This window comes from Plectropomus leopardus, chromosome 4 (assembly GCF_026936395.1).
Source record: "Plectropomus leopardus strain MGB_pleo_1.0 chromosome 4, ASM2693639v1, whole genome shotgun sequence".
Taxonomy (NCBI): domain Eukaryota; kingdom Metazoa; phylum Chordata; class Actinopteri; order Perciformes; family Serranidae; genus Plectropomus; species Plectropomus leopardus.
This window is the reverse complement of record NC_142179.1, coordinates 2,629,654-2,653,400: the sequence shown is the minus strand read 5'-3', so window position 1 is coordinate 2,653,400 and position 23,747 is coordinate 2,629,654. Positions and strand designations below refer to the sequence as shown.

At 39.4% G+C, this 23,747-nt stretch overlaps 1 protein-coding gene across 2 annotated transcripts in view; it reads right to left on the bottom strand.

Annotated features, from left to right (window-relative positions):
* LOC121944723 (spermatid perinuclear RNA-binding protein-like) overlaps nucleotides 1–23,747 on the bottom strand; it is a 141,576-nt gene that overhangs the window by 80,619 nt on the left and 37,210 nt on the right. For both annotated transcript variants that reach the window (XM_088076304.1, XM_088076303.1), the window contains exons 2-5: nucleotides 22,744–22,860; nucleotides 14,951–15,177; nucleotides 10,913–11,078; nucleotides 5,460–5,604 (exon numbers count right to left, since the gene is read on the bottom strand). In XM_088076304.1, the coding sequence (XP_087932430.1) occupies nucleotides 5,460–5,604; nucleotides 10,913–11,078; nucleotides 14,951–15,177; nucleotides 22,744–22,746 (541 nt within the window). In that variant the 5' untranslated portion in view covers nucleotides 22,747–22,860. The remainder of the gene's footprint in view (nucleotides 1–5,459; nucleotides 5,605–10,912; nucleotides 11,079–14,950; nucleotides 15,178–22,743; nucleotides 22,861–23,747) is intronic.

Here is a 23,747-nt window from a genome sequence, read left to right as displayed (position 1 = left end):
ATTTTAAGTTGTATTTTTACCTTTTAAAATTAATCCTGAACCAAAATCTCATGACTTTTCCAAGACCTTAAAGGTATATTTCAATATCCAAAACTTTTCTTGATCTGTAAATTTGCAAATTCCATGACTTTTCCAGGTTTTTCATGACTGCACTAACCCTGCCTTATATAGTGTTTCGGAGGCATTACTAAAACGAATAGGTAACTTACGATCAGTTGGGGGTGATAACTGAACACACCTGAGATTTGAGGATCATTTGGTGCATCTGGACTTTTTTACATCTTCTCTTACCAGAAAATTAAGATAAAATGCAGGAGAAATGTAAGCGAATGTTGCTGCATGAGGCATTATCCTTTTTCTTCAGCTTGACAAGTTGCAAATATTAGCTGCTGATAAATGTCCCATCAGTGAGGAATCAGAGCCTTTATGGTTCAAAGATGTCTTCCACTGAGCAGCAGCCAGCGGAGATTAAATCAGGGCTATTTTCTACGAGGCTGACAGTAATGCTGACACAGAGCATTAAAAAAAGCTCCAGCTCGCACAGACGAGGTTACAGTGGAGTCTCTCATTCCAGATATATTCAAATTCTAATTTATCCGTGAGACGTCAGCAGTAATGTGAGCGCGGGAGCGGCGTGTGTGTGTGGTGCAGCAGTCTGTTGCTGAAGAGACCGTAGTGAAAGCTCAACAGGATGGAAGAGGTGGAAGACAAACGAAGGAGCCGATGAGAGACACGGTTCGTCCCGTGTCGCTCCTCCTCCACGACCGGCGACTGAGGAACTTCATGTTCTGCCCCTGGGACCTCTGGGTAAAACAATGCACCGCTCTGACCGCCATGATTTGTCAAAGGTCGCTGGAGGAGTTTTTTAATCCAGCACTTTGTGGCGCGCTCTCTCGGTTTGTGAGGCTGCGACCTCAGAACAAATGAAACGGGGAATTGAAGTGAAACCAGACAAACAGCCGTTAAATGACTTTTCTCTCCTAAAAAACACTTTTGGATATATGGTTTTAAGGATCGTGTTCTGTGGCATTAATCCTGCAGGGTCAGCCGACTGACGCCGCATAAGGAAATGTAAAGGGAGGCTTTTCTTTATTTTTAATTCTAGACTGGACTGCATGGAAGTGACAACACATTATAAAAATAATATTACACATATCAGTTAAAACTAAATCTTTTTTCTTTTTACTTAAAATACAAATTATTATTACAATACAATTCCAAATTCAATTCTAAAAACTAAATTCAAAATGTTATTTTTAAAATTATATTATATATTATTACACATCGGTTAATTATTAAGTTATTTTACTATTCTTACTGTTACTTTTTACTTAAGATACATGTTATTATTAAAAAACAATTCCATTTTTTTACTTAATTTACTATTATTTTACCTTTATTTAACAAATACATTTAATATATTATTTTTGGACATTTTATGTCTTTTTTTAATATTATTATTTTGCCAACTATGTAGAGCACTTTGCAACACTTTGTAGCTTTGCTATAAAAATACTTAATAAATAAAGGTAATTGTTAGGGATGCTGATATTGATGTTTAATATTGGTGTTTATGTTTTGTTATTTAATTTCTCTTTTGTGCAAAGTAAACAAAGAAATCTACATTATTCATAAAATAACAGAACTGTTTTAAAGTCATTTAAAAAAAGCAATCGCAAGAAATGAGCAGATTTGGAGAATTATTTTCAAAAAAGCCTGGGAAAAATGTCCAAAAAATGATATTTATCATTATCATAATTATATATTTAAAATTATTTTTACAGAATTATTGTTATCCTTTAAGCTTTTTTTCAGGTCATTATCTTGTTTTTTTTTTTTTGTTTGTTTTTTTAATTAAATTTTTTAAAGCCTTTTATCTTTGGGTTTTATTTTCCCTTTTCCTGTTTATTTATTATTTGCCAATTTTTGGGTCATTTTTTCTTAAGTTACTAATTCTGTTTTTCCTGTGTTTTTGGAAGAAATCAAGCCAATTGATTTCAAAGGCTTAATCAAACCATCAGTTTTAATTATGTATGTGTTAGTTTACTTTGTGTCATTGATTGCTTTAATAAATTTCCCCCCCGCGGTGTGCAGATGAATGGTGGGAGCCGTTTCCCAGAGGCACGCCATGAAGGAGCCGTCACTCACAGGTCGAGACCACATACAGAAAAAGGACAACCCCCACTAAATTCTCCCTGACATCATCAGCTTCGGGGAAATTTGATTAGTGACCAGGACATCAGATTAACTCAATTAACACCGTTCTTACAACATGAAATTATGGGATGTCATTCTGAGCCAAATTGATCACCAAGAGAGCCCCTGAAAGCACAGATGTGGGCATGGGCTGCTGGGTAATGTAGTCGTTTTGTGCTCGGTGACAGACATGGACCAGAATTTCATGGTGACCCAGAGAGAAGTCCAGTTAACAGAGGGAGGAGGGGGAGGAGGAGGGCGGGGGAGGTAAGAGGAGCATGTCTGAGGCAGAGAGTGAGTGGGTTGGTTTGATTTGGTTGTCGGGGAAGCCCCTTGTACCGGGGTTTCCTGCTGCCGGGAGTGGGGGAGGGGCGCCTCGTCAGCAGCGTGGGGCCGCGGAGAAGTGTCAGTCCACACGGCGAGCTGACCTGCGGAGCTACGGCAACAAAACCAACAGTCAGTGAGCAGAGGCCAGCCACAGGAGGTACACTCTACAAACCAGGGGTCATCTCAGAGCCACAGGGGGTCACAGGTAACTCACCTGAACAAACACCCGCCCACAGGTTCCCTCAACAACCCTCTGCTGTGATCTGCTTTTACATATCCTGATGAAGGTACGCAGACTGAAATATTGTCAAAGTTTCTCTCCTGGCGTTAATTAAAGCCCTAAAAACTGAACTAAAATCTGTCATCAAAATTTCATATTTCCCTTCATTCATTAAAATGGCCAAAAAGGCCCCGACTCACCAAACCGACAACGATAACGCGGCCTGTTGCATCCCTCACGTCAACGTGTCTGTGCTAAAAAGACGCACACGAACACAACGAGGGTCTGAAATCAACTCCCGCCAAACGCCAAATGTGGGAAGATTTTTTGTTTGGCGAGTAAATCTCAGAAGTAGATCTCAGACGGGCGCCGCCGACTCAAAATACAGGAATATGGGAAAAAAGAAAGTCACCAAAAAAGGTTCAACGGTGCCGGATGAAAAGACGAAAAGATGCTCACCGACGGCCGCCCATCTGTTTGGTGTGTCAGGGCCTTTATTTCTTTGTAGGTAAAAAAGAAATAAAAGATTCAATAAGAGGTGAACTATCATCTGTTGTTGGTTAATTTGACCTAATTTTAAAATGACTGTACTCAAACTGTACCTGCATCGTCAGTTATTTGGATTTTATCCGCTCATATACTTAAAGCGTGCTGTAAATTGTGACGCTGCACACGTTTTTTTTGTCTTAACCACCATACAAATACTGTATCTTCATATTTTATTAATTTAGGATGGATCTTAACATCAGGTAAGAAACTAAAACTTGCTCCCCAGCTGACTTTGTTAAAATGTGGATGAAAGTACACTCTTCTTCAATAAATAAATCAGAAATTACAATTCTTGGCGAATGCAGATATTTTGCATCCAAAATGGAACCAGCTATCAGACAGAAACCTAAGCAGAGTTCATAAACCCCTGAGGCTGCTATCTTAATAACCTTTTTAAATTCTTGTGTTAGTTTTATTTTTTTGGTGTGTGTGTGTGTGTGTGTGTGTGTGTGTGTGTGTGTGTGTGTGTGTGTGTGTGGGAAACAGTGCCAGGACAGTCGGCTCTGCTGCTGTTTGTGTGCACGCAGCGAGGCAGAGAGGGACAGTCACACCGTAACAAACCCGGATCAAACACTGTCCTTGTTTTTCCGTGCTGACAGGATGTTGAACCTGAAGGAAAAATGCTTTTCTCCTTGTTGTGACTCAACAGCTGTGCTTTTCTCCCGTTTGGCAGGATTCATTTTTCTACCTTTTGTGACGGCTCGACTCAATCTGTCCCCGCTGGGAGCGGGACCACAATGGGACTCGCTGCGCTGTAATGGCAGCTCGCCGCGTCCGACTCTTCGCCTTTCATTCATTTTTAATTTCACTTCCGTTCGTGGGAAGAACAAACACAGTCGAGGCACTGAAGCTTAAGTTTCCCTTCAGTTTTTTCACAGCTACTGATCACATGAGATGAGTCGCCTCGTTGGTGTGAGGAGCTACTTCACGTCAGCAGCCACCTCGCTCTCTGCAAAACGACATTAGGCCAGGGGCCAGTCACAGCAGCCCCAAACATGCTTTTAGGATTTCAGGACATTTCTAAGATTTTAGGACGTACCCAGGATTTTAGGATGTTTCAAGGATTTTAGGACGTTTCAAGGATTTTAGGATGTTTCAAGGATTTTAGGATGTTTCTACAATTTTAGGATGTTTCTAGGATTTCAGGACTTTTGGGGGGTTTTAAGATGTTTCTAGCATTTTAGGATGTTTCTTGGATTTTAGGACTTATGTTTGGGGACATTTCTTGGATTTAAGTACATTTCTAGAATTTTTTGACGCTTCCTGGATTTTAGAACATTTGTCGCATTTTAGGATACTTCCAGGATTTTAGCTATTTTTCACAGATTTTAGGACATTGCAAGGACTGTATGACTTTTAGCATTTTGGCATGTTTCTAGGATTTTAGGATGTTTCGAGATTTTACCATTTCATTTTTGGGATATTAGAGGCTTAGCTAGGACCTCTGTCAGGGATGCAGGGCACTTTTTTGGATAAATAAACTCTATTTTGATGCTGTTTTATGCATTTTGGCAGCTTATGTATGCTAGAAGTACAAACACAGTTCCCAGTGTTAATCATTTTATTTTTATTGCAAATTAAAAAATGGCTGGGGGGCCACCTGGCACCCTATTGAGGGCAAGATTTGGCCTGTGGGCCCTTAAATTGAGTATTTCATGGATTAAGTCCTTAAAATGTATCTATATTTGGCCTAAAATTATGTCTTTGTTTAAAACATCAAACAGAACAACTTCTCAACTCTGATTTTTGGATCGATGAGTCGTTTCTCATCAGATGCAGGACGATGTACAAGAGGACACCTGAGACAGATGTCTCCTTTTTCACCGATCCCAACCCAACACATCCCCTGCGGAAATCATCCTTCAGCAGCCATCTGCTATTTCCACCACACTTGACCCAGATCCATATCATCCCTTCTCCTTTTCCCCCCTCTTCTCCTCTCAGCTTTCAGCTCTCTCGATGTGTCATCCTTCCCAATTTCCCCCAGTCTGTCCCCCACATCCAGCTCAGGTTTCACAGCACTTTTATACCTCTGCAGTCCCACCCTCTCTCTCAGCCCTCTGTTGTCATATAAAGGTCAAATAAAAACAGGAGAAGCATCCTCCCAAACAGGAAGCACAGGAGGGGGCAGGGTGGGGGTGATGGGGAGAGGAGGCGGAGTAAATACCTTCTTCTGTGGTGCCGCGCTCCTCCCTCATGGTTAAGGAGGAGAGGGTGATCTTCAGAGTGAGTCGGGGGTCTTTGGCGCTGCAGACCCGGATGGCTGCCTCGGGCACGCACGACTGCACCTCGTATTTGTCCTCCGTCATTGTCTGCAAAGCAGGGCTGCACCATTAATTAAAAATCGAACATCACAGATGCAACATTGACTCCAGCAGTTTGTAAAGAACGAGGCGGTTTGTTTAGGACAAGCTCTCTGAACAAGGTCTTACAGGGCCTGCAAATTAAATACTGTATTAACATCAAGCATTTCATATATTTCATGTATTTAAATAAATATACTTTGTTTACCTCATCTGCAGATAAAAGGTCTTTACTTGAACCACTCTTATATTAAACTCCTTTCAGTCTGAACAACAGCCCGAGTCACTTTGATGCTAAAGTCAAGATCAGAATGTTATGAGGTCGGATCTGTAGTATTTCTGCATCACTTTGAAAAAGTCAGGCTCAGATTAATATGAGGGCAGCAGATACACAACATAAAACACGCAGAGAGAGAAACTTAATGTTATAAAATGAGAATATAAATCAATAAATCAGCTTCAGTCAGCACAGTGTCAAGGTGAACACCAAAGATTAGTGTCTCCAATTCAGTATCTGACCAAGTGTCTCCTCTTCTGTTCATTCAGTTCATTCTTGAGTCCAAGTGGATGTTTGTGCCAAATTTGAGCAAACTACCTCAAGGCCTTCTTGAGATGTTGTGTTCATGAGAATATAAAATGGATGCAAGGTCATAATTACTTTGACCACCAAATTTTAATCCATTCTTTCTTGAGTCAAAGTGGACGTTTGTGCCAAATTTGAAGATATCCCCTTGAGGCGTCCTTCAGATATCACTTTTAAAAGAATGAGACAGACAAGGTCACCGTTACTGTGACCTTTGACTACCAAAACATAATCAGTTCGTCCTTAAGTCCAAGTGGATGTTTGTGCCAAATGTGAAGAAACTCCCTTGAGGTGTCCATTAGGTATCACTTCTAAAAGAATGAGACGGAGAAGGTCTCTGTTACTGTGATCTTTGACCACGAAAATATAATCAGTCTGTCCTTAAGTCAAAGTAAGTGGACGTTTGTGCAAAATTTAAAGAAACCCCCATGAGGCATCCTTTAGGTATCATTTTTAAAAGAATGAGACAGACAAGGTCTCCGTTATTGTGACCTTCGACCACCAAAAGAAGTTTGTGCCAAATCTGAGCAAATTCCATCAAGGCCTTCTTGAGATATTGTGGTCACGATCATGAGTCAGATGCAAGGTCATAGTGAGCTTTGATCAATGACCACCAAAATTTAATAACTTCATCAATAAATTCAAGTGGATGTTTGTGCCAAATTTGAAGAAATTTCCACAAGGCGTTTTGAGTTTGAGACGTACAGATGCACAGGCGCATGGACGGACTACCCAAAAACATAATGCCTCTGGCCTCGGATATCATCGGTGCAGAGGCATAAAGTCAGAAAAGTAGAGTAGTGTGTATGACATGTTTGTTTGTTTATTAACATCTATATTACCTTTTATATTAAACAGTAACTAGATTAAATACACATCCATAACATCCATACTCACAGTGTGTCAAACCACATTAAAAAAACAATACAACACAAAACAACCAGCACAAACACCATCTAACACACACAGCAGCTCTGCACGATGATTTCTCTCTTCAGTAGTCGAGAAAATAAAGTAACATGAAACGTATCCACTAAATTAGAAGAGAAAATGAAAGATATATCTCCAAACCTGACGTACTGACGGAATCACATGATTTGGACACTGACTCTTATGTGAATTATTTTTCATAACAAGCATATTAAAAGTTTTCAAAGAAAATGATGACATTTAGGAGCTAAAGCAAAACACCAAAACAAGATTTGACATAAAACTAATTTCCATGTGAACGACAAACAGGCCTCTGAAAGCAGCAAAGGGCTCAAACTGTTGTGTTTACATTCAGCCCCCCCCCCCCGTTGTTACTGCCAGCCAATTCCCAGCACGCCAAACTATCTTGTTTTTCCTCGAGATTCGTGTTGCCTTCAGTGGCATGTTTTCAAGTGCATTCTCTCTATCTCGTCTCTGCGAGAAATGACCCCATCCATCACCCCGCTGCCTGTCAATCTCTCCCAGCTTGGCCCGGGAAATGAGAGCTTCAAAATGGTTTCCTCCGCTGATGATGAAGCACGCGCGGCAGATATGGCAGGTAATTAACTGAGACGGGGGGGCCACAGGAAGCGCAGACGGCTCCGTGTGCGTCGATGCCGCTTTGTTAGCTGGCAGATGCTTAAAGGAGGGGGCGGGGCTCCGTGGAAACTCATCTGACGGGTGGAGATCTAATGATAACACTTTTTGTTCACCTCAGAATTTTAGGGTGTTATAAACCCGCAGAGCTCTCAGGGTTGCTGAGATGCATCACGCCTGATTGAATTAACAAGTCGGCGCTGTAAAGACGGCGTCCCGGCGGTCAGAGGTTGGACGGTGAGGATTATGCCGCAGTCAGGCTTCAGACTTCTCAAGGAGACAGAACGGCAGAGATAAATCAGGTCCGGTCTCAGCAGCACAGGACACTTCCTTTTCATATCACACTTCAAACCATCTCTCTGGATCTCCGTCTCCTACTGACTAAAAATAAACCTTTCATCTGGTTAAAGAACAAAAAAACTTTTTCTCCCTTAGAAATTATTTATTTCACCCACAAACGGCTCTTTGATGCATCACCGCTGTAATACGTCATTATTCTGAGGACAGAACAATGTTTTGCTCCATTCAGGCTCAAACTCTTCTCTACTGTTTCTGATTTAAGAGGGTCAAATTATGACTTTTATCTTTACTGAATTATTCTTTTTAAGTTTAGGTTTAACAGGTTGAAATATTAAAAAACTTAACAAGAAATGGCCCAAAAAAATTGCAAGATATTAATAAAAAGTAATTAATAATAATTATAACAATAATGAATAGAGCATCCGCCACTAATTACCATCCATCTCCACCTAAGCAGCGCTCAAACATCAAAAGAAATCTGTCTGCACCAAGTTTGAAAGATAGAGTAAATAAGTCAGAAATACATTTAAAAAATTGACCACCGTAAGGTTTTCACAGATCTTCGTCCGTGAGTGATAAGAAATGTTCCACAATTTGCAAGAAATTAATAGATTTTAAAAAATATTTTTAAAAAAGCTAGGGAAATAACCTCTTAGAGGGGAAAAAGAAAAAAGCTAGGGAAAAACTTATCTAATCTACAATTATCATTAAAAATATCTAAAATTATGTGACAAAATGATTATATTTCGAGCACTTTTCAGGTCATTTCCTTTTGAAAAAAAAACTTCCTCATCTTTATTTAAAACTTATTTTCAGGTAATTTTCTTGTAATTTTTACTAATTTTGGGTCATTTTTTTTCTTTTGTAGCACATTGTCTTCTTCAAATGTTTTTGAAAGAAATTTAGCCGATTTGCTCTAATTTTAAGGGGTTAAATGTGCAAGCTGAGATTGGACGTGAGATCTGATCGCTGTCTTCAGTCATATCCACGATAATAAATGCCGAGCTTTGTGTGGAAATGACCGTACGCCCTGTTTTCTGTCCTACGTTTGTTTCGTAAATGAGGGCCGATGTGTCTCCATGTATTATTATTATTACTTTTGCATTCTTAGAAAACTGAGTGTCATATAACTCATTTTGCACTAAATGCTTTGAAATTACTCTGAGGAAAATGTATTTTTTATCTTATCTTTCAAACCTGCCTCTGCGCTTCATTTTTAATTCTGCTCCGTGTTGTGTGAGTAAACATTCGGCTGTGTACCATCCGTCATGCAGTTTAGACAGACTGCAGTGAGAAACAGCTCGCTTCATTCTGATGTCTGTGTGTTTCAGGTGATGTTTTCAGCATTTCAGTATCATAAGACTATACATCATCATTTGTTTACACATTTCTTAAAACAAATAATCTACAGCAGATATTTACGATGCTCTCTTGTCCTTTATACTGATTCAAAAGTGTCGACTTACATTTATTTCAGAGAAAATGCCAAAGTATGTCACTGAAATGCGAAAAAAATATAGTGACAATTTTTTGTGACAATGTAATCTCGGAGCTTTCGACAGCGTCTCATTTGTTTCCTGTACACCCACAGATCACAGCTGACAGGATGTTTTGGTTTTAATTATCTTTAAAGCTTTAAAGCTTTTCCCTTCTGCTGTTTTAACTGCATCAGAAAGTAACAACTCGCAGATAAATGCTGTGTTTTTCACTCTTTATGGCTAAATTCAGTGTATAAGGCTGCATTCTGAATGTGTTCTTTATACTTTGCAGGGCTGTAAACTTCTGGTGGGCGGTGTCATTTTAAATTTATTGTTTTGCTGTTTTTAGTGTATGCACTAATGTACGTCTGCTGGCTGCACAAGAATTTGCCCCTCGGGGGAAAATAAAGCTTTCTTGACTTGACTGGATCGGTTGGTTATTATGCTCAGAATCTTCAGATTTTCATGAAATTTAACTTTTTAAAAGCTTTTTTAAGCAGTTTAAAGTTTGCATTTTTTTTCTCTGCAATAGCTATTCAATGCATTTACATTCAGTAATTTTCATTTGTATAGAAGCTTTTATTGTTAGTGGCAATACCATATTTATTTATTTTTTTATTTTTACATGCAGGTTTCGTTATATCTTTATGTCTTTTTAGCACTCGGTGCGTGTCATGTTTTTCTTGTAAAGCACATTGGGCTGCATTTCTTGTATGAAAGGTGCTATACAAATAAAGCTTCTTATTTATTTATTTATTTATATTTCTGGTAGTTTAAGTTTTGCCAACACAAAAAAGTGCAAAAAAGTTGCACATCACTATACAAATACACATCCACCCACAAGACAGATGGACAGACAAAAGCAAAACAAAACAAACCAAAAACAGAAATGAAAGAAAAAAATAAATCAATAAATACATGACGAATGAGATTAACAATACTTGATAATTAAAACAATATTAATAATAATAATTTACATTTTTTTCTAATTTGTTCTAATTTTTGGTCCATTTCTTGGTGAGTTGCTCGTTCACCTCTTTCCGTTTTTGAAAGAAATGAAGTCAGTTAATTCAGGTTTCGAAGGGTTAAACACAATATCCCGTCTACCGCTGTAATGCTGTTATTTTTTATTATTATCATCATGTCCTGCTTCACATCAGGGCGTCAGCGTGTCTCCTCTTCAGTGTCACCACACAAACTCTCGTGCTTTTATCACACATAAAAAACTTTGTGGTCGCTCTCTGAGGACGAGCGTTTCCTCTGAAGCTCGGATCACAAAGATACTTTTTAAAAAAAAAAAAAAGCCCCCCCACCCCACATGGCTGCCCCCCAGCTGTGCTTTCAGTGTGGATGCTGAACACTGCAGTGCTGGAGGTGTGGCTGCGTGTACCTGGATCTGCAGCGGGAGGTTGGCGCTGATGGTGTACAGCAGCAGCTTGGTGGGTTTGTCCCGGCACATCAGCACCAGCTCCAGGTCCATGTCCCCTTTGATCAGCAGGCCTTTGGCCACCAGGCCGACGCGTGTCACCCCGCACAGCGTCGAGGTGCCGCTGGGCCTGAGGACAGAGACAGACTCTCTGATAACCACACAGTTCACAACACACAACACACAAATACAACCCGAGATCCTAAAATTTATAAATGAGCAAACTGGTAAGAAACGTTCCACAAATTGCTAGAAATGTATAAATTTATTTTTAAAAAGTTAGGGGAAAACGTCTAGGGAAAAACTATATCTATAATTATCATTATAAATATCTAAAATCATGTTACAAAATGATTATATTTTGGAGCACTTTTATTACGCATTTGCAGTTATGCTACATTATTGTTGTAATTTTTAAGCATTTTTCCAGGTAATTTCACTGTTTTTTTTATTATCTATTTTTATTTTTTTATTTATTTATTTATTTTTAATTCTATCAAACGTGTGAAATATTGTCATAATTAGGGTATGGATTCTCGTGTTATCACACAAAAAAATATATGTTTTAGGTTTTTTAGGTCAATTTATAATTATAACAATAAAATACTGAAATGATGTTACAAAATTATAATCATTTTTAAGCAGTCATTCAAATGTCCTTGTTTTTTATTCGACTTTTTTAATTATTTATTTTATTTATATTTTTCTTTCTTATATTTCTGATATTATTACTATATTTCTTTCAGATAATTTTCTTGTACTTTCCACTTTATATCTTGCTTATATTTGGGTCAATTCTTCTTTTGTTGCTTATTGCCTTCTTCCCATGTTTCTCAATTTGCTGGTTAGGGACAAATTTTCTCCAGGTCTGTCTTTATACGAGATTCATGTTCCACTCTAACAATGAAATTTGCTGTGATATTTTCTTGTCTCCATGCTGGCCATGAAGTGACTCCTTCCTCACACGAAAACGCTGTAAGAAATGTTTGAAGTTCAGCTGAATAATAAGCACCAGCAGCAGCATGTGAAGGTTAATTGCTCGTGTTTTGTCCCAGCGAGAAACAGGAAGTATCCCTCCGCTGCGTGCCAGCGACAAAACTGTCAGCAGAAACATTAATTGGTGAACTTGTACTAAAAGCCTGTAACATTTGGAGAACTTGATTTAGCATCGTGTTAACTCCAGCTGAACTTTAAAATGTGTGTTTACACAGGAGGAAAGATTGCAGAAACTGTCCTGCATTTTTTACACTGCAAAGATGAATTCACAGACTGTTTGATCTCCACAACATAAGTCCCTCCATCCGGTACTGTAGTAGCATGTAGTTAAACTTTAAAGGGTCAGTTTGCCCAATTTACTGAGATATTTTCTCGTTCACTTGTTGTAGAATCATTGGCCTAGTTTAGTTGGACTTTGACCTTTTGCATATGAAATGACATCACTTTATCAGTTTATTCTCTTCGACATTTGTGGGAAATTTTGTCGTAATTTGCATATCAATTCTTGCATAATCATGGAAAATATGTTTTTTTTATGCCAGTGATGAGTTCATCATTGAGACCAAGTGGACGTTTGTGCCAAATGTGAGGAAATTCCATAGAGGTGTTCTTGTATGGGACAAACTGGAGGCCACAGTGACTTTTGACTACCTAAATGATCAATTATATAAATTAATATATTATATAAATTGATCATTAGGTTCAAGTGGACAATTGTGCCAAATTTGAAATTTAACATACAAATTTTTACGCTGTGGCAAGAAACAGAAACATTTGTGATGTCAACTTGACCTTCTTTTTTTTTTTTTACTTCTTTTTCTTTTAAACACGTTTCCCTGACACACATGTTGCGTCATTCTGTGTCCCCTCTCCAAATGTTTTTGCCCGTCTTTGAACACGTCACAGATTAAACTCTTTGTGATTTTTTTTTTTCCTCAGCAGCAGTTTGTGATTTGAGCAAACTCAAGACCTTCTGAAGTGGCTTTTAATTTAATTATTTTTTTTTAAATTTACTATTATTTATATAGTTTAGTCTGAAAATTGACGTAAAATCTGACAAGATGTTTTTAAGATATCTAGAATCTAGAATGAGACGGAAGTAAGGTTACCTTGACCTTTAACCAAAATAATTTCAATTTATTAATGAGTTTAAGTGGACATTTGTGCCAAATTTGAAGACATCCCATCAAGGACCTCTTGAGAAATTATGTTCACGATAATGAGACAGTAGCAAAGGCACGGAAACCTTGACCTTTGACCGGCAAATTCTGATCAGTTCATTGTTGAACCCAACCGATGTTTGTGCCAAATTTGAGATATCTGCGTCACGAGAATGGGACGGACCAGCTAACAGTGACATTTCTGCTGTGACTGTCTCTGTTATAGCAGGATGAAGTAATAGAGTACATTTATTTAAGAACAATAAGTATATCTGCCATAACATTTATCAGCTACAGTCACCGAGCGGATACAAATTTACATTCAAAACATTTCAACTGGACATCAACGAATGCGCATAACAGCCCAGACTGAGTGACAATTCACTCTGTTCTGGATTAACATCTTTATAGAAACTAGATTAAATCTACTGCAGCTCGACCGGCTGCAACTGCCAATGTTTTAATTCATTAATAATAAAAAGATATACATAAAAATGTATCAATGCACAATGAGTACTTTTACTTTATAATATTTAACCGGTGATACTTCTGGACTTTTGGCTTAATACATTTTTTTTACATGTTTATTGTTTACTGGATATAAATGATATCTTAATCTGTGTAATATCATAGCTGACCTGACCTACTCCTACACATAAACATTATAATATACTTCTTTTTTTCCGTCTTGGCTGTGTTTTATTTGTACGGATCAGCTCCCCCACAGAGAAGCTGTGTGAATACTGAACCTCTGTGTGGATGTTCAGGCATCGAGCCAAACGTGGAGAATTTATGAGAGTTTGTTGAGCTTGTTTAATCATCCAATCATCACACGTATCCTCCGGATGAAGAAATACAGCAGAACAGTTTTATGAGGGAGACGATCTGGCACTGTGAAGAGGAAACGGCCCAAGGTACCAAAATAAACTGGAATGAGCGATAAATTTACTTCAACTTTGATCTGAGAACACGCCCACTGAGGGGTCCCATAAAACGGGGACACTCGACCTGCTTTGTTTAGGGGACACTTATGAAAAATGAGGGGCCAGTCGCAAGAGCCCCATACATGTGTCTAGGACATTTCTAGGATTTAGGATATTTCTTGGATTTTGGGACATTTCTAGGATTTTGGGACATTTCAAGGATTTTAGGACATTTTCAGGACTTTGGGTATTTTCTAGGATTTTAAGGATGTTTTTAGGATTTCAGGACATTTTGGATTTTTTGGATTTAGGACGATTCTAGGATTTAGGCTATTTCTTGGATGTTAGGACGTTTTTCAGATGTAGGACGTTGCTTGCATTTGAGGACATTGAGGACTCTGCGATACTTCTAAGATTTTAGGATGTTTCTCTGATTTAAGACAATTCTAGGATTTAGGACATTTTTTGGATTTTAGGATGTTTCTAGCGTGTAGGACGCTACTTGGATTTTAGGACATTTCTCGTATTTTGGATATTTCTAGAATTTTAGGACATTTCTGAGAATTTAGAGCATTTCTAGGACATTTCCTTAATATTAGGACATGAGGGGCTTAGTTAGGACCTCTGTCTGGGGGTGTGGTGGATCCTCCACTGGCACTTTTTTTGGATAAATAAGCCCTATTTTGATGCTGTTTCATGTACTCTTGCTCCTTATGTGTACTAAAAGAACAAAAACAGTTCCCAGCGTGAATCACTTTATTGTTATTGTGAATTAGAAAATGGTTTGGGGGGCCACTTTGTACCCTATTCCAGGCCAGATTTGGATCACAGGTGGTACGTTGAGTATCACTGCCATAAAGGAATGAACTATAATAAGATGATGAAAAAGCAACCCGAAGAAAAGAGCACACAACGGGACATACTTGGTCTCAGCAACGTCCTCTTCTGTATTGTCCACAGCCTCGTTACTGATGGAGGTCTTCCCTGAGGATTTGTTGAGGCCATCCATCCAATCAGAGACTTTCTTGAGGGCTCCCTCCACGGTGGACACCAGCGTCTGCACGGCCTCCAGCTCCTCCGGCGCCGGATAGATGCTGGCGTGCTTGGCCATGACATGGCGGTCGTCGTTTGCAAAGGATCGGAACAACCTCTGGGTTCAGGCGAGGGGAAAGAGAGACATTATCATAATTTATTTTGGACAGGTTTTCATTCCAGCTCATGCTGGTGTGCGGTATGAATCACACAGAGCGAGCAGGTGGAGGTTTAGAGTGAAGCTCAAGGACGTTCAGAGCGGAAACGAGTCCGCTGTTGGACCTAAATGGACTTCTGCAGGAATAAAACCTGTGGCCTTTACAAAGTTGTAGCTCTGAGATGGTCTATCTGCCGCAGCAGTGTCATTTACAAATGTCATCAATGAGAATAATGTTCACTGTTTTCAGAGAATAATGGAAAAAATGTTTCTTATACATCAGAACACCTGAAGAAAACAAGCATTTCTCTATAAAATCAAATATTTTTGGACTAAGATGACCATCTAACTGGAAATACTGCTTTGTGGTCGTATGCCTGCGTGAACCAGTAAAGTTGCAGTTTACATCAATACTTGAAACATGGATGTTGCTGAAAAGAAGCTACAAACTGTAAAATATGGATGTTTCACACAGATCTTCCCCCCGACAGCACAGAAGATCTCTACAATCAGCACAAGATTAGTGTCACCAATCAGCATCTGACCAAATGTCTCCCCTTCTGTTGCTGAGTTATGACGCTGAGTAATAGCAAGAAAAAGTGTTTTTGCAGAATGTACGATGTCACAGTGAAGTTAACCTTTGACCTTTTGGATATACAATGTTGTCACTTGATCATTTATTATTTATCCTATTTGTGTGAAACATTGTCATGATAATCATATGAGTAATGACCAAGAACATGTTTTTTAAGTCACAGTGACCTTGACCTTTGACCACCAAATTCGATTCAGTACATTCTTGAGTCCAAGTGGATGTTTGTGCCAAAAAAAAATTAAAAACTCAAGAGAGAGATATCACATTTACAAGAATTACAAATATGAGATCACAGTGACCTTCACCTTTGGCCACAAATATCTAATTGGTTCATTATTGAATCCAGGTGGACGTTTGTGCCAAATTTTAAGAAATTCCCACAAGGTGTTCTTGAAATATCTGGGTCATGAGAACTGAATGGAATTCAAGCAAATAACGTATAAACAAACAATAACGTTTTCATAACATCTACAGGATCAAACAATTAAGTTACACTGAAATAATGAATTTTGGTTATTACCTGTCTGTCGGCAGAATAACTAATCAAACCTCGGATGTGCTCCGAGAGCCCAACATCATTTAACAGTTCACTGTGTTTTAATAAGACGACATAACTGCCAACCACATCAATAGATAAGTAAAGTCGATTTCGGCACCAGAAAAATGGCTAAATCTGTTGTAATTCATCCTCGGGTCAGTTTGCAAACAGCACATCTGCACATCACAGTCAACATCTGGTGCAGAGTCAACATAAATACATGTTAATGATAATACAGCACAGCCCTCCACCTTCACAGGGCAGACTCATGTCAGCGTTAACAGACGCCTCGTCACACGCTGAAATACCAAACAGGCGTTTATCCACTCTGGTTTCAGAAAAACGTATAATTATAGTTAAAGGTTCAGAACAACTGTGTTTTAATGTGAACAGAAGGCCAGAACGGAGAGAAAATTATGTATTTTTAGATTTAAACAGCTTAAAGTGGATAAACTCTTCACACCGAATCATATGTTGTGTAGACTGGAAGCAGAGCGGTGCGGCGGTGAGGGAGTGTCGCTTAAATGGCCCATTTGTGAAGGTCAACAATAGAAAGCCAATCTCTCAGTCTCAGCCAAGTCTCAGTGAGCGTTTATGTTGGCTTCAACATCTGTAGATTTTTTTGTCAGTTTTTCAACCTAGTTTTTTGTTGTTGTGTTTCATTTATTTTGCAATATTCCCATTTGTTTGATGTTTTTTTAGTTTTTGTTTCTTTGTCATTTTTATCCGAATGTTTTCTCTTTACTCTTCTCGTATAACAGCAGCGGAGGCCACATGCTCTCAGTGATATCCCCCCAATCCACAATCCAAACGCTGTCTTCTTTTCATACGTCACTTTTTGCCCTTGTACTTCCCCCTGTATTGCTGCAAACTTGAATTTCGCCTGTGGGGATCAATAAAGGATTATCTTATCTTATCTTCGTTTCCTCGTCTGTGTTCTGTACTGGTGTTACTGCAACTCAGGAGTTTTGTTCATGATTGTTGCACCTGGTTTAGTTTCTGCTGTTTGTTTTTCTGTTACGGGGGGTGGAAGGGTAAAGGGGAGAAAACATGAGAAAAACAGGAAAAGGCTCAGGTTCTCTGAGATTTGTATGCCTTGCATTGTTCGGCCAATAAAAAAATTTTAAAAAATAAAAAATCTGTAGATGACACAGACTTGAGGGTGTGCCTTAACGTCACTTCAGTGATGCTTGCGGACCTCCGTGCAAGTGCCTAAAACTCTACATAACTGTCATGCTCAAAAGATGTTAAAGCACACCCTCATGTGCAATAATACGTAAATCACATATGGGTGATATTTCCAGGTGTCCACATACTTTTGGCCCCATAGACAGTGTCAGCTTCCTCCACATGCTTGATGTCTTATTTTCTAATATCTGACGTACATCTGACTACTTTTTATCTGCTGCTCACTCAGCTATTTTAAAGGGTCATCGATACCAGACGATCAAAAAACTGGTTTGATGGTTAACCCTTTAAAACTTGAGCAAACTGGCTCCATTTCTTTCAAAAAATGCGGAAATGAGGCAATGTGCAACGAAAGAAGAAATGACCCAAAAATTTGCAAGAAATTAGTAAAAAACACAGGAAAATTACATGAAAATGTGTAAAATAAACGAATAAATATAATAAAAAATGAAAAAAGTAAAAAAAAAAAGACCCGAGGAAAGGGCTTAAAAAATGTTTTTTTTGTGAGCGTTGCTCATTGCATTTTTTTCCCCATATTTTGGAAAGGAATCGCACTAATTGGCTCCGAGTTCAAAGCAATAGAAAAGTGATGTCACTTCAGGTCTTTAAAGGGTTAAAAGAAGAATCATCATCATAATCGTCGCCGTCATCCATCAAAGCCGCGCCGACTCTGGGTAATTACACAGAAACTAATCTGAGTTTGTTTGACTGTTGCTGCAGGAAGCAGACGAAACGGAGAGCAAAATAGATTTCTTTGAACTTGAACACACTGGGTTTTTTTTAAATTCAGCGCCTGGTGTTGTTTTCCCTCGACTTCCTTCCTCAGACATTCTGCTGCAAACGCGGCAGCTTGTTTTGGGTGTCAGCGCGGCTCATCACAGTCTGCACGATGACAGCAACACCTGAAGCGACCTGAGCTGCTGCCAATCTCTGCGTGGCCTAGATACAGCCGCCGTTACTTAACATTAACATTTATGACATGTACTCAGAGGGATGGAGCTCATTTCTGCGAGGGGGGAAAGGGAAAAAAAAGGCTGATGTGCAAAAATTAGCTCGGTGCTCGTTTTAACAAGCCTGAGTGCGTCCGGCGGTAGGCCGAGCGTCGCGCCACGCTTTCAGTCCAAGGTCAAACTGCTATCTCTCTCAATCATCCCTCGCTCTTTGACTGCGATCCTCTCTTTCCCCTTTCCCCCGTCCTCCCTCTCTCCCCGCCCGCAGCGTGTAAGCACACCCTCATTACGGTGAGTTATTTATGACGGTGCTTTAATAATTCATGGCCGCGAGTCTCAGGGGCTTGTGCTGGAGTTGCGAGGGTCATTCATCACGACCTAGCTAATCTCTCGCCGAACTGCCGGGGGCATTCGAGGCTGTGTAGCGGCAAGTGTGGGCAGCGTCAACAACCATAACACACAAGCGTACGCACACAAACATTAACGAGATCTAAATGAAAGATTAAGACTTTCACGGCCTCAACACGGGTTGCGGATCCCGGCCCGGTGCCAGGCTCGTTGCTTTTATTTGTTACCTACAAGACAGCCGGGTGTTCAGGCTCGCGCCGCAATTACAGCATAATGACATTCAGCGCTTTAATGAATTGCATTGCCGGGTTTGTCGGTGGATGCCATTTACTTAAATCTGACACACGAATCAGAAATAATTCCTCTCACATTTTCTCATCTCGACATCTGACACGTACCAGCCTGCTGTACTGTACACATGACGGTACAGAGCATCTGCGAAGACACCCAGCACATACACAGACTGCAAACTGACATTACGCAACCATTCATTTCCCCTGATAGTCCTCGAAAAAAATATCCATCTGGGTGCCGGTGAATAACACACACCCTGATTTATGGCACAGATACAAAATTTTCTCTCCTTTGGGGGCCACGTTTGCAAAATCACAGGAGGCCATACATTCTAGGATTTTAGGACATTTCTTGGAATTTGAGCATGTTTTTAAGATTTAAGGACGTTTCTAAAGTTTCAGGACATTTCTCAGATTTTAGGATATTTCCTGGATTTTAGGATGCTTTTAAGATCTTAGGTCATGTTTAGGATTTTAGGACATTTCCAGGATTTTAGGACATTTCTTGGATGTTAGTACAGTTTTAGGATTTTAAGACATTTATAGGATTTTAGGATTTTTTTTTAGGATTTTGGCATGTTTCAAGGATTATAAGACAGTTCTAGGATTTTAAGATGGTTTTAGGTTTTTGGAATGTTTAAGGATTTTAAGGCATTTCTAAGATTATAGGACATTTCTAGGATTTTAAGACCTCTACGATTTTAGGACATTTCTAGGATTTCAGTGAATTTCTTATGTTTTAGCACATTTGTACGATTTCTAGGATTTTAGCGCATTTCTAGGATTGTAGGACAAGTGTAGGTTTTTGAGATATTTTAAGGATTTTGGAATGTTTCAAGGATTTTAGGACATTTCTTGGATTTTAAGTTGTCTTTTAGGATTCAGGCATTTTTAAGGAATTAGGAATTCAGGCTGTTTTGGCAACAATACTGAGCAAATTTCACAGGAGTGAAATGGCCCCGCCTCCAACACTGTATCCAGTTCTCTTTGTAAATCCACGTTAAGGAGGAGGTCAGGGTGAACATAAGGGTCAAAAAAAGCAGGACTTTCGTTTATGAGTTGGCTGTTCATGTTGCGTGTGAAACAAAAAGTCAAGGTTGACTTTTTAGAAGTTACAGGAATCAATATAATGTAACTGTTGTTAAGCTATGTGACATTAGCTACATAACAAATATACTAAACCAAACTGCGACAGTTTTAGAACCTAAACCACATGTTTAAAACTCCAACCATTAACGGTCACATTTTTTATTTTTGTGTTGATCTCCTGCCACTGGTGGGGGCACTAATTCACGAAACGTTCCTTTTAGCCGTATTAGAGGGTTTATAAAAACAGCCTATGTGGTTGTATTGGTTGGAGGTCAGTTGTTGGAATTCAACTTTAACTGGATGTGGATTAAAATCAATTATTTGGCTCAATTTTCTTTCTTTCTTTTTTTTTTATTTTAATCTACTTTCCACCTGAGTAACCTGCCTCCAAACAGCTGCAGAGGACCTTTTGACATTTTTGCTGTACTTTCTTTCCTGACAAAACCACCATTATTCACACCGACACCATCCCACATATGTGACTAACCTTGGCCAAAACTCCGCAACACTTTCAGTCTAAAGAACAACTTGACTGTGCGGCCAGGGTCGTCCTAAAACACATCACCACTGGTAACACATTATCAATGTGTTGTACAACGACCTTGGTGAAGGCCAAAAGCTGAAATAAAATTATTTCTACCACAAACGCTGCTGGAGTTTTGACCTCCACAGACTTTTTTTCTTTCTCCATGTACCTTGGAAATACACTGTCGGTGCCGTTCTCTGCTCATAGTTTTTGTGGATTTTTCAGATGTAATGAGGGAGCAAACACAAACTCAAAAAACAAGTCAGTCGGTCCACAACTTTTAAAAAATCTATTTGTGTTAAAGGTAGAAATATAAAAGTCACACTTCTGATGTAATGAAAACTACAGTCCAGTATTCACATATTGTACTGTATGTTGGATTCATCAGATTAACTAAGTTTGAGGTTAAATGTTGCTGTAAACAGCTGACGGCCTCACAGAAGGAGTTTCACTAATTTTAGTCAAACTGGGTTGGAATATTTTCAGACAGTGCACTCTGCGAATTTCATCAAAACGTACTTCTCACTCAAATCCTTTGGGGATTGTCTGTGTTTTGGTGAGAAGGGTCTAATACTCATCAGTACCTGACATCAGACAAATGTTTCAAAAAGTATTTCAGCACAGTGCTTATTATCCTGCCGCCTGAAACGGTTCAATATGCCAACAATTGATTGTTTTGTTTGAGAAATAAGGTAATGTGCTTGTGTCCCCAGGCCCCCAAAACATTACATTTTCCCCTGGTAATGATAATGAGAGGCTCAGCACCAGTGGCTGGATGAGACATGTTGCACTAAATCGGGCTGTCTGACATGTCCGCGCGTTGGAGCCAGCTGTTGGACATCTCCGCGCTGAAGTGGGCTGTCTGACATGTCTGCACTCTGAAGTGGACATAAGTTTAATTCAGCTTACATTTAAGCCATTATTTCCCTGTTAATGTTCTGTTTTATTTTATCCTAAAGTGTGAAGTATTTTGAAAAGTCTGTTTAAATGTGAGAGCTGTTAATTAATAATCAATAATCGGTCTGATGATCTATGATGATAATTGTGGAATCACCTTAGAAACTGGTTTACAGTGAGGTTAAATTTTCCAGCATTATATGAAAAATAAAAGCTCCATCCTCAACAAACTTCAGGTAAATTTAAGCACATTGTGCTGATAACAGGCCAACCTCTCCTGACTGCAGGACTCTGACTTCAGCTTCTGTCAAACTTCTGTGCTGTTAATCATTTTACTCAGGAATTAAAAACTTTTGAGTCGGCCTACTTCTCCTATAGCTGCCAACAGCCTGCCAGCATTCCCAGTTAGAGAAAGGCTGAAAATAAGCTCATGTGCTTGTGGCCCCGGGCCCCCAAAACATTACATCTGCCCCTGGTAATAATAATGAGAGCTCAGCACGAGCGGCTGGATGAGACACGGAGCGATGCGTCCTGGTGTTTCTAAATAATTCATCCAAAGTCTGATTAAAGCTGAAACTAACACAAAGTCGTCTGTAGAAGTCTGAAGAAGTCACTTTCACCTCTGCAGATGAGTCTGTTTTAGACACTTTGGTGCTTTGAGGAGAAGCAGCGCTCTGTTTGTCTGTCTCACTGCGCTGCTGTCGGACCATCAGCTGTTTGATCCGCGATAATGAAATGCTGTGGCTGTCAAACACTCAGCTGTTCAAGAGCCAAAGTCATTCACTGCATTTCGTTTGCCGCAGTTAATGCGTTCTATCGACTATGTCTCATATTTCAATCTTGGAAAAGTTATTTCGTGATTTATATCGTTATCCCTAGTAACAGCCCTAGTAACTACCATAAAGTTTAGGCATAGACAGGCATACTTGTCGGCTACAGAGCTGTGTACACAGCTCAGCTCTTCTGGTTAACCCCCGTTAAAAAACCTGCATATAGCTTATTTTGTTGGAAATGAGGTAGTTGCCGGATTATTTTACGCAGTTGGAAAGGAACTTTAGTGGCTAAAAACACACAACACACAAAGAGGTGCACAGGAGGCTCACCATGTCCAGGTAGTGGGGGGTCGTGGGAGGGGTCTAGGTGAGGACCAGGGTCCCGTCACTCGGCCTCTTCATGCAGCCAAACGTCTCTCAGCTGTCAGCCTCTCAGTCAGAGTCTCACTGCAGGAAGAATACAGGACATTCAGTTATATTTCGCGATACACACAGAGGACAGGCGTTTTAGACATTTGTTGCCTTGGCGACACAGCTTTAACCTTTGTATTTGTTGCTTATAATGTGGGTGATCCATGATTTAAAGCTTACTCTAAGCCGCTCTGAGTAAGCATCAGCTAAATGCTTAAAATGTGGGGCTGCATTATCAAGGCTCAAATAATAATCCCAAATGTCAGATTCACAACCATTGTGCTGCATATTTCACAACTACTAATCACAAACATTTTGAGGTATTTCCATGAAAGACACAAGAGATGAAACTGGAGCCCCTGTTTCCAAAAGTAAATGGACACTGAACATCCTCCTTCTGTGGTAGTTGATTATGTGACTCCAAACAATGATCTGCTGCTCTAACATCCTCCACTCTTTTGATTTCAGACTTTCCAACAGACTTCATAACCTTGCTGCAGAGATGTGCTCCTATTCAGCCACAAGAGCATCAGTGAGGTCCAGCACTAATGCTGGATCAGGTCAGCCAAAGGTGTTGGATGGGGTTAAGGTCAGACTTCTGTGCAGAACGGTCAAGTTTCTCAAAGCCACCTTAGAAATCCATTTTTTTTCTGGGGCTGGCCTGTGTAGGCGGCACTGACATGGTGAAACAGGACAGCGACAAATACAGAATGCTTCCACAAAGTTTGAAAAGTATAAAGTCTAAATTCAATTTATTTGCTGCAGCATTACAATTTTTCCTATTTGGAATAAAGACCATAAAACCATTAAAAAGCCATAAATATGAAGAATAAATATCTCTAGGATTTAAGGACATTACCAGGATTTTAGGATGTTTCTCAGATTTTAGGACATTTTCAGGATTTTAAGACATTTCTAGGATT